General features: G+C 40.3%; 1 protein-coding gene across 3 annotated transcripts in view; it reads right to left on the bottom strand.

The window, feature by feature from the left end:
* cep68 (centrosomal protein 68) overlaps positions 1–17,973 on the bottom strand; it is a 52,149-nt gene that overhangs the window by 20,403 nt on the left and 13,773 nt on the right. For 2 of the 3 annotated variants that reach the window (XM_059986157.1, XM_059986158.1), the window contains exons 2-4: positions 8,045–9,553; positions 6,499–6,621; positions 4,127–4,223 (exon numbers count right to left, since the gene is read on the bottom strand). In XM_059986157.1, the coding sequence (XP_059842140.1) occupies positions 4,127–4,223; positions 6,499–6,621; positions 8,045–9,544 (1,720 nt within the window). In that variant the 5' untranslated portion in view covers positions 9,545–9,553. The remainder of the gene's footprint in view (positions 1–4,126; positions 4,224–6,498; positions 6,622–8,044; positions 9,554–17,973) is intronic. The other variant, XM_059986159.1, reaches the window with a different exon arrangement.

The raw sequence follows: 17,973 nt of genomic DNA, 5'->3' as shown, positions 1-17,973 counted from the left end.
CTTCTTGTACGTCTGCGAATCAGTGGCCTTGAATACCACAGATTAAGCCCTTAGCAACTGAGACACCTGGTTCATTCAGGGTTTCTAGTTTGGGAAAACTTGGTACGTTCTTGAAGGCAGACACTCATCTACCATGGCACATTTACTCAGATCCAAAGATGAATTCATGAACATTGTCCAGTCCACCTGCAAATACTCCTCTGCCTCCCTTGGCCAAAGCTCTGCAATCCACAATCACTGTTGTCCAAAAGTACAGCCAGGCAATTGCATTTGCCCGAGGTGTGGGACAGCATGGTAGGCATTTTTGACTGTGGCGTAACAGTGATCAATTGTCAGCTCCTCTGATTCTACGGGTGGCAAATTTTCATAGACAAGCTAACCTGGTTTATTCCCCCAACAATGATCAGGAAGGCACTGGGACGCCTTGTCTGATGAGACTGCTCAGCAAGTCCAGTGCCCGCTGGACATTTGCCAGGGGTGGGATATACACTGCGACCAGGATGACAGAGGAACTCTCGGCAGACAGAATGGAAGACACTTGACTGCCAGACATCCAGGTCAGGAGAGCAGGACTGAGACAGTACTGCCACCGTTGTTCACCAAGATGAGTTAGTTAATCGTGAAGTAAACCTCACCGGATCTGCCTTTATCCAGTCCAAGCTCAGTAAGGTGAAGCCCTCAGACCACAGCGCTGAGTCCAGCGTGTTGGAGGTGAAACATATCAATAGACAATAGGTGCAGAAGTAGACCATTCGGCCCTTCGAGCCTGCACCGCCATTTTGAGATCATGGCTGATCATCTACTATCAATACCCGGTTCCTGCCTTATCCCCATATCCCTTGATTCCCCTATCCATAAGATACCTATCTAGCTCCTTCTTGAAAGCATCCAGAGAATTGGCCTCCACTGCCTTCAGAGGCATTGCATTCCAGACCCCCACAACTCTCTGGGAGAAGAAGTTTTTCCTTAACTCTGTCCTAAATGACCTACCCCTTATTCTCAAACCATGCCCTCTGGTACTGGACTCTCCCAGAATCTGGAACATTTCCTGCCTCTATCTTGTCCAATCTCTTAATAATCTTATATGTTTCAATCAGATCCCCTCTCAATCTCCTTAATTCCAGCGTGTACAGGCCCAGTCCCTCTAACCTCTCTGCGTAAGACAGTCCAGACATCCCAGGAATTAACCTCGTGAATCTACGCTGCACTTCCTCTACAGCCAGGATGTCCTTCCTTAACCCTGGAGACCAAAACTGTACACAATACTCCAGATGTGGTCTCACCAAGGCTCTGTACAAATGCAAGAGGATTTCCTTGCTCTTGTACTCAATTCCCTTTGTAATAAAGGCCAACATACCATTAGCCTTCTTCACTGCCTGCTGCACTTGCTCATTCAGCTTCAGTAACCGATGAACAAGGACTCCTAGATCTCTTTGTATTTCTCCCTTACCTAACTCTACACCATTCAGATAATAATCTGCCTTCCTGTTCTTACTCCCAAAGTGGATAACCTCACACTTATTCACATTAAACGTCATCTGCCAAATATCTGCCCACTCACCCAGCCTATCCAAGTCACCCTGAATTCTCCTAATATCCTCATCACATCACATTGCCACCCAGCTTAGTATCATCAGCAAATTTGCTGATGTTATTCTCAATGCCTTCATCTAAATCGTTGACGTAAACTCTAAACAGCTGTGGTCCCAATACCGAGCCCTGTGGCACCCCACTAGTCACCACCTGCCATTCCGAGAAACACCCATTCACCGCTACCCTTTGCTTTCTATCTGCCAACCAGTTTTCTATCCATGTCAATGTCTTCCCCCTGATGCCCTGAGCTTTGATTTTACCCACCAATCTCCTATGTGGGACCTTATCAAATGCCTTCTGAAAATCGAGGTACACTACATCCACTGGATCTCCCCCATCTAACTTCCTGATTACATCCTCGAAAAACTCCAACAGATTAGACAAGCATGAATTACCCTTGGTAAATCCATGCTGGCTCAGCCCAATCCTTCACTGCTATTCAGATATGCCACTATTTCATCCTTAATAATGGACTCTAGCATTTTCCCCACTACCGATGTCAGGCGGACAGGTCGATAGTTCTCTGTTTTCTCCCTCCCTCCTTTCTTAAAAAGTGGGATAACATTAGCCATTCTCTAATCCTCAGGAACTGATCCTGAATCTAAGGAACATTGGAAAATTATTACCAATGCATCTGCATTTTCCAGGGCCACCTCCTTTAGTACCATAGGATGCAGACCATCTGGACCTGGAGATTTGTCAGCCTTCAGTCCCAACAGTCTACTCATCACCGTTTCCTTCCTAATGTCAATCTGTTTCATTTCCTCTGATACCCTATGTCCTTGGCCCATCCATACATCTGGGAGATTGCTTGTGTCTTCCTTAGTGAAAACAGATCTAAAGTACTCATTAGATTCTTCTGCCATTTCCCTGTTTCCCATAACAATTTCACCCAATTCATTCTTCAAGGGCCCAACATTTCTTTCTCTTCACATACCTAAAAAATGCTTTTGCTATCTTCCTTTACATTCCTGGCTAGCTTGCATTCGTACCTCATTTTTTCTCCCCGTATTGCCTTTTTAATTAAGTTCTGTTGTTCCTTAAAAACTTCCCAATCATCTGTCCTCCCACTCACCTTAGCTCTGTCATACTTCCTTTTTTTTTTAATAAAATGCTATGCAATCTCTGACTTCCTTTGTCAACCACTGTGGCCCCTTCCCCCCCCTTTGAATTTCCTTCTCTGGCGGATGAACAGATTTCGCACCTTGTGCATTATTCCCAAGAATATCTGTCATTGCTGTTCAACTGTCTTTTCTGCTAGGATATCCGTCCAGTTAACTTTGGCCAGCTCCTCCCTCATGGCTCCATAGTTTCCCCTGTTCCACTGCAACACTGACACCTCCGAGCTGCCCTTATCCTTCTCAAATTGCAGATAAAAACTTATCATATTATGATCACTACCTCCTAATGGCTCCTTTACTGCAAGATCGCTTATCAAATCCTGTTCATTACATAACACTAAATCCAGAATAGTCTTGTCCCTAGTCGGCTCTTGTACAAGCTATTCCAAGAATGCATCCTGTAGGCACTCTACAAACTCCCTATCCTGTGGTCCAGCACAAACCTGATTCTCCCAGTTCACCGGCATGTTGAAATCCCCCATAACTACTGTGACATTACCTTTGCCACATGCCAATGTTAACTCCCTATTCAACTTGCACCCAATATCCATGCTACTGTTTGGTGGCCTGTAGACAACACCCATTAGGGTCCTTTTGCCCTTACTGTTCCTCAGTTCTATCCACACAGACTCTACTTCTCCTGACCCTATGTCCCCCCTTGCAAAGGACTGAATCTCATTCCTCACCAACAGGGCACCCCACCCCCTCTGCCCACATTTCTGTCCCTACGATAGCACGTATACCCTTGTACATTAATTTCCCAGGTCTGATCTTCCTGCAGCCATGTCTCCGTTATCCCAACATCATCATAGTTACCCATTTGCACCTGAGCTTCAAGCTCATCCGCCTCATTTCTGACACTTCGTGCATTCAGATATAGAATTTTTAGCCCATTACTCTTCATATCGAAGAGTATACAACAGTCTCCCTCCCTCTGGTACGGCAATCCTGCTCCGAGGTCTTCAGTTTTATTTTCCAGAGATTGTACCTTAGCCAGGAGGATGGCAGGGAGGAGAGGGGCCTTGGGGTCCTGTCCTTCAGTTTTACCTGCAGTCCTGCCTGGCAGCCATGTTTTCTGAGGCAATGGAGTTTCCAGTTGCTGCACTCGTTCCATGGGTAGTCTGGAGTCCTGGAGTCTATCAGCTCTGGAGATAGTTAGTTCTTAAATAGGTTTACAAAATAAACTGCTTTAAATGGCAGTATAGGCCAAAGATGTTGATCAGCCTTGCCTGCCCTTTACACAATTTGAACCAATGGGCTACCGCAGTAACGAGAGTGATAAAAGTAATTTGCATTTCCCCAAGAGAGAACAGTAACCAACACATTTGATAGAAGTCAAATACAAGTGATTGTTTCGTGAATACAGGATGCAGTTAAAGGCAAAGCAATAAATAATATACTCATAATTGTACCTGGGGTGGTATCAATCACTGACTTGAGCAGAATTTCTCCAGAGTTTAACACGGAATCGGTCAGCTCTCTGTGATCATTAATATCATTCTTAAAAGCCTGCAAATAGAAAACCCCAAAAACATACATTCTGAAACAGCATAGACAAGAAACTCAAAATTATGACCTAACAAAAGGCAGCATATGAACTTATCACTCTGAAGCAATTCAAATCTGTTCCCTTGGCAATGCTTATTCCGGCCTGTCTGAATCTTTACAGACTCTGGATCCAAAGTGAATATCTCCAACCACCTGCCATCCCCTTTAATTCTCCCATCCTCTGTACCCAAACCCCCTATGGCTTATAATGTTTTAATGATTTTCTGCTGCCTTGCAGCTATCCCCAATTTTAATGGCAGAAATATATACAGATTGCCAGGTGTGCCCAGATACACAGAACTCGGGGACCAGGTACACTTCTATTCCATTTTACACCAGTATCAGAACTAAGTTTAATGTCACTGGCATATGCTATGAAATGCGTTGTTTTGCAACAGCAAGACATTGCAAAACATGGTAGTAAAAATATACATTACAGTTAAGCGTACATATGAAAAATATCAAATTAAAAGAGGGAAAATAGTGAGGTAGTGTTCATTGTCCATTCAGAGGAAGAAGCTATTCCTGAAACAGTGTGTGTTTCTTTAGGCTCCTGTACCTCCCCCTTAATGGAAGCAATGAGAAGAGAGCATAGGTGAAGGGGATTCTTAATGATGGATGCCACTGTTTTGTGGCAATGACTTTTGAAGGTGTCCTCGATGTTGGGGAGGCTCTTGCCCGTGATGGATCTGGCGGAGCTTGCAACTTTCTGCAGCTTTTTCCCGAGCCTGTGCAGCGGCCCCTCCACACCAGACAGTGAGAATGCGCTTCACAGTACATCTGCAGAAATGTGCAAGTGTCTTTGCTGACATACCAATTCTCCTTAAACTTCTAATTAAATATAGCCACGGTTGTACCTCCTTTGTAATTACATCAATATGGTGGGCCCAGGATAGTTCCTCAGAGAAACTGACACCCAGGAACCATTCATGCCAGTAGCAAGTAATGCTAGCATAGTCATTTCAAAGGGATTACTGACCTGGATTCTGAACTCATTGGGGTAGGTGGCAATCGACTAACTGTTACTTACTTTGCTTTTTTAAAAATTAAGTTCTGGTACTTATTTAAGGTATATATTAAATAAAATTAAAAAGGTCTCTGGCATCATGGCTTTCTGGAGATACTATTAACTGAAGACAAACCATAGGCTCATTATCCTTGATGCAAAGGAAATCGAGTATAACCATATACCAATTACAGCACAGAAACAGGCCATCTCGGCCCTTCTGTGCCGAGTAGCAGCTTGACAGACGTACAAATGTGTGGAAAGAATCTTATAACCATTGTAGGGGCACCCACAACAAGACACAAGCTTGAGGAGGGATTTAATGGGATCGTCTTTGTTTTAGACACACACAGAGAAGGTGGTTTTTATCTGGAACTTGCTCTCAGAGCAGGCACTGGAATCAGATTCCATCTCTTATGTTTCAGAGATGCTCAGGCGTACACTTAATAGGCAATGCACAGGATACAGGCCTAGTGTGGGCAAATAGGGTTTGTGTAGATCGCAGGGGCAGGTGGGGAAGGTTAGCATGAAGGACCCATTTCTGTGCTGTTTCACTTAATGACTATGACACAAAATTGGCAAGAAAAGCTGCAAATAATCAGCGCTTGTACCCCATCTACTGACAGCACACAGTGCTCTTCATTACAAGGGGATTTGCACCCATGTTTTCCAGCCCTTGCAGTGCCTTAGCAACATCCCATCTGGAATTTTGACACCTTGCTCTGCTTACATTATTGCTTGGAGAAAATGCAATGGAAGTTTGCAAGACCAGTCCTTGGATGGTGGGACTGATGTATGACAAACATCAGTTTGTCCAGCATATCAAAGAGTAATACAAGGGGGCGTATAGCTTAAAAAAAAATCTATGAAATGCAAATAGAGTAGATGTAGTGAGAATATTTCTGATGGTTGGACAATCCAACAATAGGTATCACAGCCTCAGAATATGGGACATACCTCTCTGAACTAAAGTAAGAAGAAATGTCTTCACCGAGAGGTGGAGAGACAGTAAAGGCCAATACAGTAAATACATTCAAGGCGATAGACTGATTTATTACAAAGGAACAGAGGAGGATGATGATCAGGAGGATGTGTTGAATAGTGGAGCAGACACAAAGGACTACTCCAATATCTATGCCTAGTGAAAACAAACTGAACCGCGCAAGACACAAGTATTAATTTAAGGCAAAGTTTAGGAAACTAGCTTTCAACCATTAAGGACACACTTACCATACACACACCTAGAGAGAACTTTATGCTCTCCAACTCGGGCTGCGGTGGGATCCAGTTGTCCGTGGTCTCCGCCACCTCGTGCAGCCACTGCACCATTTCTTCCAGCTTGTTGCTAAAGTTCTGCTTGAACAAACATCAGAAGATGTAGATTGAGAACTGACAAAAAATAATTGTGGACTGTAATTCTGAAGAAACAAAATGCTAGAGATACACAGCACGTCAGATACAGTCTGCAGAGACAGAAAGAATGAACATTGCAGGTTGCTGTCCAGGTTATCTGCATCAAGACTGTTGTGGTAGTGAGTTCTCCACTCTAATTGTATTGCTTTCTAATACTTCACTGGATTTATTAGTAGCTTTCACAACTTTGTTCAGTGATGTTTGTCAAGGGTTAAGTTGCACTCTACAGTAGTTGGCACATAGCTATGTTCACATTGTTGACCAGTGGTAAACAAGGGCTTGTAATTAATGAGCTGCTGGGCATGAAATGCTTTCCAGGTTAGTGTCAGCGGGGGCGAACTTATTTCTTTGGGATGTTTGTTAGTATAACTGCAGGAGAGCCTGCTGGCTCCACGTGTTGAGGAATCTGGAGTTTGGGGATACTCGTTGCAGCAAGAGAAAGAGGTGCTGCTCTGGCACTTCCTTCAGCTTACGGAGTGAATCTAACATGGTGACAGACAAGGGGCATCTCGGTGTCCTGGAAAGCAGGTCCTGTGACAAGGCAGTGCAACTTCAGAACTGGATAAGACCAAACTCAGTTTGCAGAGCTTCAGCTGGCATCACTGTGGTCCATCACAGAGTCCGACAGTTCATGGACGGGACAAGTCATGAGGACGCTACTCCACAGCACAGAAGAGCACAAGCAGGGGTAACAGACTGAAGACATGCAACCCACAGGATGTCAGCAAGGCTCTTTAGGGTGCAATGCTAATGCTGTGTTAAGAAGTAGTGCAAGTTATTGTATGGAATAAACATAGCAAAAGTAATAACATTTTGAAACAGCTATAACTTAAAAGAGGAAAGGATAAACCAAGGCTAGTTTAAAATTATTAGAGTCAATTTCAATGGTTAAAAATAAAACCCAAGGTATCAAAGTTTGACTCAGAAGTAGAAAAAAAAAGATTTTTTCTTGCAATGGCAAGACTGACCAACCCGATCCAACCACTATATTCTGCTAAAGCCTCCCTTTCATAAACCTATTCAGCCCTCAGATGGAGCAAAGTTGTGCACCAAAGCAATACTTGCCAGTTAGATCCCTATTAGGCCACCATTGGTCCGTACGTTTGATTCTGCCCATCACAGCCAATGATCCGCAGGTTGAGCAGCATCCTGGTGGGGGCGGGGGGAGGGGGAGAAGGGATCTTCAACGTTTTACGTTGAACCCCTGTATCAGAGGCATTCAAACCATTCCAGACCCTCTGTTCAAGTTTTATATTCATTCCATATTTAAGGCCATGAATAATTTTGAGGACACAAAAGTACAAAGCAACTTTTGTCAGCTGGTGACCAAAGTATGAAGCTGTTGAAAAGTGTGAAGTTTTACCTGTACGTGAGCGAGAAGGTAGTCACTGCTCTGACTCTCCCCTGTGAGCTCTGGGAACTGCTGATTAGGCAACCGTGAACCAGGGTCCTTGCCAAGCTTCTTTATAAAGTCAGTGACCTTCTTCAATTCCATGACTACATCTTCACTCTCTGTAGAGTCATGGATGTTAACGGACTCACTTCCTTGTTGGCCATGCAAACGAGGGAAGTCACAGCTGCCACCAAAATTAGGGAAGGTGTCTTGAACGCCTCCGTCAAGAATGTCCAGATCACTTGTGGTCGTTACATTCCGTTCCGACATATCAGCAGACCCGTCCAAGCGAGCAGTGAGATTCTCCAATTGCTGAGCTAAGTCTTCTAGCTCTTCTAGCTTATTTGGAAGACTCAGGTATTCTTCATCACTCTCCCACTCTTTACTCAGGGGAAGAACCTGTGCCGTGGATAAGAAGCTGCTTGCATCATCTCCAGATATTAAGCGGTCGACAATTTCTTCACTTGAATTCTTGGACAGAAAACCAGAATCTGTAATAGAACTGGTCAGCATGCAATCAGATGTGATTGTACTGTTAATCAAACTGTCTGAAAGTTGTCCTTTATTGATTCTGGAATGCTCAGTGAAAGATTTGGGAGATGGTTGTGCTTTTAAGGGTGGAGCAGATGTCAAACAGAATGGCTTGCTATACGAAGGCAAGGGACTGGAGGAACGTCGAGGGGCTGCAATAGATTCTCCAAGGTTGTTGTCAGCCTGGGATCGATTAGCAGCATCGCTTCTGTTTGTCTGGTAAGCAGGAAATGGCAACGTAATCTTTGACATTAGCATATTGTCAGTGGGCAGCAAAGGACCATCAGTTATAATGCCAGAATCCTTAAAACATGGCCCACTAGACAGATCCTCACCATCTAACAAGTCCTTCGAGGTAAAATTCAATGGTCTTAAGGGATAAGTGAAGTCAAGTAAGGCCTGATATTCCTCATCAGGATCCCAATCTGGCAAAGTCCGATCTCTAAATGTTTTAAAATAATCAGGAATTCTGGATTCCCCGCTTTCCGATATGCAAGGCAACATTTCTTTTCCGTGCGGTTGTCCAGTATTAAGGTCAGTCGAAGTGTGGTATCCATTAGAAGGTTGGCCTGATGATGTAGGCTTGTACAATTTTACATCTTCAATGCTTAATGCTGTCTTTGTTTTTGGCATATATCGAGAGTGAGTGCAAGTATTCAAACGGGTATTGTATTTTGGCGTGGACAAGTCCCTTCCTCTGTTCAGTTCTTCATTCTCATTGCTCTTGGGAAGTGGCATGGCTACAAAGTTGTGTCTCATCATCGGCAAATCAAACTTAGCTGTAGGTCCATACGTTTGAGAAAGTGTAGGTGGTGAGAAAGGCCGGACTGGCTCATTAGCCAGGGAGTCAGCTCCTTTGGCATTCAATCTTTGTGGCTGTACCATTTTGGACAAATTACCAGAGGTTGGAATGGAATATCTTCTGTTCTTCTCCTGCATGTCAACAAACTGAAATGTTGAAGTAGTTATTAAATACAGACTGCCAAAAAAAATAAAATCTCATATTGAATCGCAGTTTTCTTAGAGAACATCATGAACACAAAAGAAACACGCTGGGGGGGGGGGAGGCAATCGAAGAGCAACAAGGGTTAAAAGATAACGAGCAATTCTGGCCTTTAAAAACAAAGCAAACACAGGAGAAATAAAAAACAAATGAGGGGAGACAGATGGAAAGATTCACATAAGCATAGTGATTTCAAACAGTGGCTACAAACATCAAGATGTTCTGAAAGGTACATGGAACACTTTTTATAAAAGCAAAACTTTTTCAAATTAAACAGCAGCAAGCTAATGTGGGATTGTGATTTTTAGACAGTCAATAAACCCCCTTCCTTGCCTTGTCCTATATTGAATTTAAGTTTAAGCATCACTGTAGTACAATAGTTCCATTTTAAATTTATACAACCTTCATTTTTCTCACCCATTTAGATCTAGAGGTTAAATTGTGGCTCCTAAACTGATTGGGCATCTGCCGTTGGCCAACAGGCACGTTTTGATCATTTGCAGATTTGTCCTACATCTATTTTTTTTCCTAGAGCAAAAGCAATTCAGACATCTTTCCTTCAGATTGTTCAAGAATCGCATCATTTAAGTGTTGGCAACTTCTGCTATCCTTCACAGTTGAAGCATTTTACGTTTTCCTTTGGGATGAATCAAGGTTGTCACAGTCAAAGCAGTCACAGACAGCTCCAATGAATTAACTCTGTGCAATCTTCTTTCCACCTAGTATAATTCCATCTACTGTATTTCTGGCCTAATTGTCAGAAGAAAAAAAATCTGAATCTTTTGACCCATAAACTCATTGAACAAATATGTATACAAATCAGGAATATTTCAGAAAAGCACAATTTGTAAACTAACAAGCTGAGCCTCTCTCCCCAAATGGTTTAAGCTTCTCCACATTCTGAGTGAATCATGAGCACAATAATGACATTTAACTTGGTGGGGGATTCCAGAAACCAGGCTGTCTCCTCAAAATAAGGGGTTGGTTTTTCAGGGTAGAGAGAGAAGAAATCAACTCATCTGGAGGGTGGTGAATTCTTGGAATTCTCCGCCAAAAACAACTGTGAAGGCTCAGTCACTGAGTCTATTTGTGAAGGAGATTGACAGATTTTTAAATATTAATGGCATCACTTGATGAAGGCAGAGTCAACTATCAATTGAGCAAAATAACAGCAATGACTTAATCTACTCACAGGAATTCAGGAGAATGAGGGGTGACCTCATTGACAATAGACAATAGGTGCAGAAGTAGACCATTTGGCCCTTCGAGCCTGCACCGCCATTTTGAGATCATGGCTGATCAACTACTATCAATACCCGGTTCCTGCCTTGTCCCCATATCCCTTGATTCCCCTATCCATAAGATACCTATCTAGCTCCTTCTTGAAAGCATCCAGAGAATTGGCCTCCACTACCTTCTGAGGCAGTGCATTCCAGACCCCCACAACTCTCTGGGAGAAGTAGTTCTTCCTTTATGACCTACCCCTTATTCTCAAACCATGCCCTCTGGTACTGGACTCTCCCAGCATCTGGAACATATTTCCTGCCTCTATCTTGTCCAATCCCTTAATAATCTTATATGTTGCAATCAGATCCCCTCTCAATCTCCTTAATTCCAGCGTGTACAAGCCCAGTCTCTCTAACCTCTCTGCGTAAGACAGTCCAGACATCCCAGGAATTAACCTCGTGAATCTACGCTGCACTTCCTCTACAGCCAGGATGTCCTTCCTTAACCCTGGAGACCAAAACTGTACACAGTACTCCAGGCGTGGTCTCACCAGGGCTCTGTACAAATGCAAGAGGATTTCCTTGCTCTTGTACTCAATTCCCTTTGTAATAAAGGCCAACATTCCATTAGCCTTCTTCACTGCCTGCTGCACTTGCTCATTCACCTTCAGTGACTGATGAACAAGGACTCCTAGATCTCTTTGTATTTCTCCCTTACCTAACTCTACACCGTTCAGATAATAATCTGCCTTCCTGTTCTTACTCCCAAAGTGGATAACCTCACACTTATTCATATTAAACACCATCTGCCAAGTCACCCTGAATTCTCCTAACATCCTCATCACATGTCACACTGCCACCCAGCTTAGTATCATCAGCAAATTTGCTGATGTTATTTTCAATGCCTTCATCCAAATCGTTGATGTAAATGGTAAACAGCTGTGGTCCCAATACCGAGCCCTGTGGCACCCCACTAGTCACCACCTGCCATTCCGAGAAACACCCATTCACCGCTACCCTTTGCTTTCTATCTGCCAACCAGTTTTCTATCCATGTCAATGTCTTCCCACCGATGCCCTGAGCTTTGATTTTACCCACCAATCTCCTATGTGGGACCTTATCAAATGCCTTCTGAAACCTATCAAATGTTGAAAGATCTCAATAGAATGATGTAAAGAGGATGTTTCCCATGGTGGGGGAGTCTAAAACAGAGGACACAGAATAGAGGGGCGTCCTTTTAGAATGGAGTTGATGAGGCATTTCTTTAGCCAGAAAGTAGTGAATCTGTGGAATTTGTTGCTGCAGGTGCCTGTGGAGGCCAAGTCATTGGGTATAGTTAAGGCAGAAGTTTGACAGACTCTTGATTAGTCAGGGCATGAAAGGATACAAGGAGATTGGGGCTGAGGGGGACAATGGATCAGCCATGTTGAAGTGGTAGAGCAGATTCGATGGGCCAAATGATCTAAACTGAGGAGCAAAATTAAGGTATCAAGTTGTCTTAATTGTTACGTTAAGCTCAAACAGAAACAAGATAAAATAACAAAGCTTTTTTTTAAACTTAAGGATATAACTTGGGACAAAAATAAATAGCTGACAGCAAGGAAACAAATATTCACAATAGATGGATTTATTTTGAGAACTACTAGGTACAGCACAAATTAGGACAAAATCAGAACAAGAAATTGAGCTGAGCTAGACCTTTAAGTAGGGGGACACAATGCAAAGGTTGTTGATCACAGAAAAAAAAAAGGGAACAGGGGTTTGGGCAGGAAGTATTTAAAAACCTATGCCTGAGAAGTCAGAGGCAGAGTGAAACAGCACAAACTGAAGCTCCTTCCCGTAGCAGTGCAGAAGAAATTTCACTGACCAGCCCAGTCCACCACAGGAAAAGCTTAACCCACCACTGAACACTGCCACAAGAAAGCAGGACCCCTACCATCCAGGCCATGTTCTTTTCTCACTGCAGTCACCGAGGTGGGGATACAGAAGCCTTAGGTTCCACACCACCAAGTTTAGGCTCCTGAAAGACTCCTCTCATCTCAGAATTGATTCCACAACCTATGAAACTCACTTTCAAGAACTCTACAACTCACGTCCTCTGTATTATTAATTTACTTTCTTTTTTAAAAAAAAAGTATTTGCACTGATTGTCTTCTTTTGCACATTAGTTGTTTGTCAGTCTTTATGTTTAGTTTCTAGCTGTTTCTATTATATTTCTTTGTTCTACATGAATGCCTACAAGAAAATGAATCTCAGGGTAGTATATGGTGATACTTGGACAATAAACTTATTTTGAACTTTTAATAGGATTTCTTTTTTGAATTCAGCCGGAAGATGACGGGGCCCCCCACGCTACTGTTATTCCAGAATGTGGTGTGAAAAGGCAGAATTTGAAATGCTGCTTGAGCAAAGCGGTCGAACTGAAAACACATAGCCTGAAGGAACAATGGAAGATTTTAGTAGTGAAGAGGAACTATTTTCTCATGTCGGTGACATGAGGACATTAATAAATAATTTTCAATACGGAGCTTGAAAGACTTCCCCCTCCCCCAGGAAAAGATATTGAAAGCAGGGATATGACCCAATTGGGGGGGGGGGGGCTTAATGGGGGAAATGCCCATATCAGAGATTAGTCATGGATTGCTCCATTGAAAGTGTTATAGCATTCAATGCAGCTACTTGAAAGAGAACTACTTGTTCTCTGGGCAGAGGTGGAAGGTTACAGATTCGGGACCTACTAGACACGGCAAAACACGAGGCAGGCAGGACCTGGAAGAAGCAGATCAATAAACGAAATCTAAATCTGCTTTTGTCCAGCACTTTCACATCCAAATTGTTACTAGAACAGTGTAGCCCATCTCTGCGCAGCAAGCTCCCACAAATAGCAATGCAGCAGGAAATTTGACCAAGGCTTTGTTTGATGTGACTGAGGGACAGATATTGGTCAGGATACCAGGAATGGCCCTCTCCTCTTCAAATCTATGCTATGGAATCTTCCTTTCTTTTTCAATCTTTTTATTGAGTTTTATATATATATATATATATAAAAACATAACATAATAATGAATAGGTTATAAATACAATAGACTTGAAATTGCATTAATAATAGGATAATAATATCCTATTAAACATCAAAAAAGGTACATCAATCAAGTCTATATAATTATATATGAAAAAAAATAATCGTTAAAAGAAAAGGAAAAAAAAAATTTGAAAATATATAAAAGAGAATATATATTGAAAAAAAAACACTAAACTAAACTAACATGGGCAATAATAACAGTTTATAAGTATATGATAGTGTCAAAAAACTCCGGAACTCCATACCTGAACAAGAATAAGCAGAGAGAAGGTCTGAAAAAGCCCAAATTAATTCATATGAAAATGTCGAATGAACGGTCCCCAAGTTTCTTCAAATTTAATTGATGAGTCAAAAATAGTGCTTCTAATTTTTTCCAAACTCAGATAAGAAATAGTTTGAGAAAACCACTGAGACGTGGTAGGAGGATTTACTTCTTTCCAGTTTTGTAATATAGACCTTCTGGCCATTAATGTTACAAAAGCAATCATTCGTCTGATTGAAGGGGAAAACTGATTACCATCCTCATTTGGTATACCAAAAATTGCAGTAATAAAATGAGGTTGTAAATCGATATTCCAAATTGAAGAAATGGTAACAAATATGTCCTTCCAATAGTTATGTAAAGTGGGACATGACCAAAACATGTGGGTCAATGAAGCCACTTCTGAATGACATCTGTCACATTGAGGGTTAATATGAGAATAGAATCGAGCAAGCTTATCTTTAGACATACAAGCTCTATGTACAATTTTAAATTGTATTAAAGCATGTTTAGCACATATAGAAGAGGAATTAACCATTTGTAAAATTTTTTCCCATTTATCTGTTGATATATTGTATCGAAGTTCTTTTTCCCATTCTTGTTTAATTCTATCTGATATTTCTGGTTGTACCTTCATAATCATATTATAAATAAAAGCTACTAATCCCTTCTGACAAGGATTAAAGGTAAAAATCAAATCTGAGAAATCCATTGAAGTTGAATTGGGAAAAGATGGTAGAACTTTATGTAAGAAATTTCTGATTTGTAAATATCTGAAAAAATTAGATTTAGGTAATTTAAATTTGTTGGAAAGTTGGTCAAAAGACATCAAAGTACCTTAAAAAAAAAGATCACGAAAACATTTTATACCTTTCCTTTTCCATATGCTAAAAGCTTGATCTGTCAATGAAGGTTTGAAAAAAAAATTAAGTAAAATAGGGCTATCAAGAACAAAGTTTTTCAGAGTAAAAAACTTACGAAATTGAAACCAAATTCGTAGTGTATGTTTGATAACAGGATTAGATATCTGTTTATTGAATTTAACTAAATCAGCAGGAAGAAAAGAACCAAGAACGGAGAATAAAGAATATCCCTTTACCTCATTGCATTCCAAATTTACCCACTGTGGACACAATGGTGTGTCCAAATCTAATTTCCAATACGTTAGGTTACGAATATTATTCGCCCAATAGTAAAATCTAAAGTTAGGTAAAGCTAAACCACCATCTTTTTTAGATTTTTGTAATTGCCTTTTACTTAACCTGGGGTTTTTATTTTGCCACACAAATGAGGAAATTTTTGAATCAATGTTGTCAAAAAAAGATTTAGGAATAAAAATTGGTAAGGCTTGAAATAAATATAAAAATTTCAGTAAAACCATCATTTTAATAGCATTAATCCGACCAACTAATGATAGGAATAAGGGAGACCATCTTGTAGTAAGTTGTTGAATTTGATGAAGCATAGGTAAAAAATTCAGTCTAAATAAATCTTTATATTTCTTGGTAATTTTTATACCTAAATAGATAAAGTTATCAGTAACAACTTTAAATGGTATCCTGTCATTCAATAAGGTTTGCGCGTTTAAGGGGAATAATTCACTCTTATCTAAGTTTAATTTATAACCAGAAAAACTACCAAATTGAGCCAACAAGGATAGAATAGCGGGAATAAACCTGTCAGGATCAGAAATATATAACAGCAAGTCATCAGCATAAAGTGATAACTTGTATAACTTCTCATTACGGGTAATACCAAAAATATTAGGAGATTCACGAATAGCAATGGCTAAAGGTTCTAATGCAATATTAAATAATAAAGGACTTAAAGGACAGCCTTGTCTCGTACCACGAGATAATTGAAAAAAAGAGGATCTATAATTATTTGTAAGAACAGAAGCAACAGGTTTATAATATATTAATTTAATCCATGATATAAAATTAGGACTAAAATTAAAATTTCTCAATGCATTAAATAAGTATGTCCATTCAACTCTATCAAAAGCTTTTTCAGCATCTAATGAGATAACACATTCTGGGGTTGTGGGTGATGAAGTATAAATTATATTAATCAATTTTCTAACATTAAAAAAGGAATACCGATTCCTAATAAAACCAGTTTGATCTTCCGAAATAATCTGTGATAGTACCTTTTCTAATCTAATGGCTAAAATTTTTGTAAGAATCTTAGAATCTACATTTAATAATGATATAGGGCGATAAGATGCACATAAAGTAGGATCTTTATCTTTTTTAAGAATTAGAGAGATAGTAGCTTCATAAAAAGATTGAGGTAATCTCTTCTTAGCAAACGCATCATTAAAGATTTCACATAACCAAGGGGAAAGCAAAGAAGAAAAAGTTTTTAAAAATTCTACAATATAACCATCAGGGCCAGGAGCTTTCCCTGAATTCATTGATGAGATAGCCTCTCTTATTTCGGCCATAGAGATAGGAGCATCAAGCAAGCTACGATCTTCATCTATCAGTTTAGGAATATTCAAATTGTTAAAAAAATTATCCATCATGGACAGGTCACCATCAAATTCTGATTGATATAAAGATTTATAAAAATCTTGAAAAGTGTTATTGATTTCTTTATGATCAGTAGTTAAATTACCGTCTTGTTTACGAATTTTGATAATTTGTTGCTTAGTCGAAATAGCTTTTAATTGATTAGCTAACAATTTACCAGTTCGATCACTATGAATACAAAATTGAGCCCTGGTCTTGATTAATTGATTCTCAATTGAAGAAGATAATAATAAGCTATGTTCCATTTGAAGCTCAACTCTCTTCTTATAAAGTTCTTTGGTAGGAGTAACGGAATAAATCTTATCAATTTCTTTAATTTTATCTACCAATAAAGCTATATCTAAATATCTTTGTTTTCTTTTACCAACGGAATATGAGATTAATTTGTCCACGGATAAAAGCCTTGAAGGAGTCCCAAAGTATTCCTCTATCAATCTCTTCAGTATAGTTTGTTGAAAAAAATAAGTCAATTTGTTGTTTTATGAAGGTAATATATTCTGGATCTTGAAGCAAAGTAGCGTTGAGTCTCCAAGATCTAGTATTAATGGAAGAGTCCGAGATCTTGATAGATAACTTCAAAGGTGCATGATCCGAAATGGCAATAGAATCGTATTTACAATCAGTAACATCTGTTAATAAACTATGATCAATAAGGAAATAATCAATTCTAGAATAACTATGATATACATGTGAAAAAAATGAAAATTCTTTATCTTTAGGGTTCAAAAACCGCCATATTTCAGTAATTCCCGAATCGACCATAAAAGAATTAATAAGTAAGGCTGATCTATTCGGAAGAGTTCGAATAGGTTTGCTATGGAATCTTCCACGTTCACCAGGAGGGAAGATGGGGCCAAACTTAATATTTTATTTGGAGGTCGACACCTCTAAATTAAAAAAAAACACATTTTGATTGACCTCTGGGGGAAATCGAGTCAAAAGCTGTCAAGCAAAACCAGTGCAACATCTGGAAGAAACTAGAAGCACTTCAGTCAACTCAGATACGGGGGAAAGATTCAAACCATGATGGATGAAATAAAGATAAGGGAAGCAGACTTGGACAAAGGCAAGATTAATTCAGAACAAAACCCCTTTGTTTGCAATCATCCTCGCAGAATGCGAAGAGAGTGGACAGCAATGTTCATGAAACGACCTTTCCAGCAAAAACGATCAACGCTTCCAAAGAGGTGGAAACAAAATTCTAAATAAACATTGGAGTCACTGATCAGAAGCCGAGATCTCACTATCCTAAGCAAATACT

This window comes from Hypanus sabinus, chromosome 12, assembly GCF_030144855.1.
Source record: "Hypanus sabinus isolate sHypSab1 chromosome 12, sHypSab1.hap1, whole genome shotgun sequence".
NCBI lineage: Eukaryota > Metazoa > Chordata > Chondrichthyes > Myliobatiformes > Dasyatidae > Hypanus > Hypanus sabinus.
The sequence above is the reverse complement of the archived record's forward strand: the minus strand, read 5'-3'. Positions and strand labels throughout refer to the sequence as shown.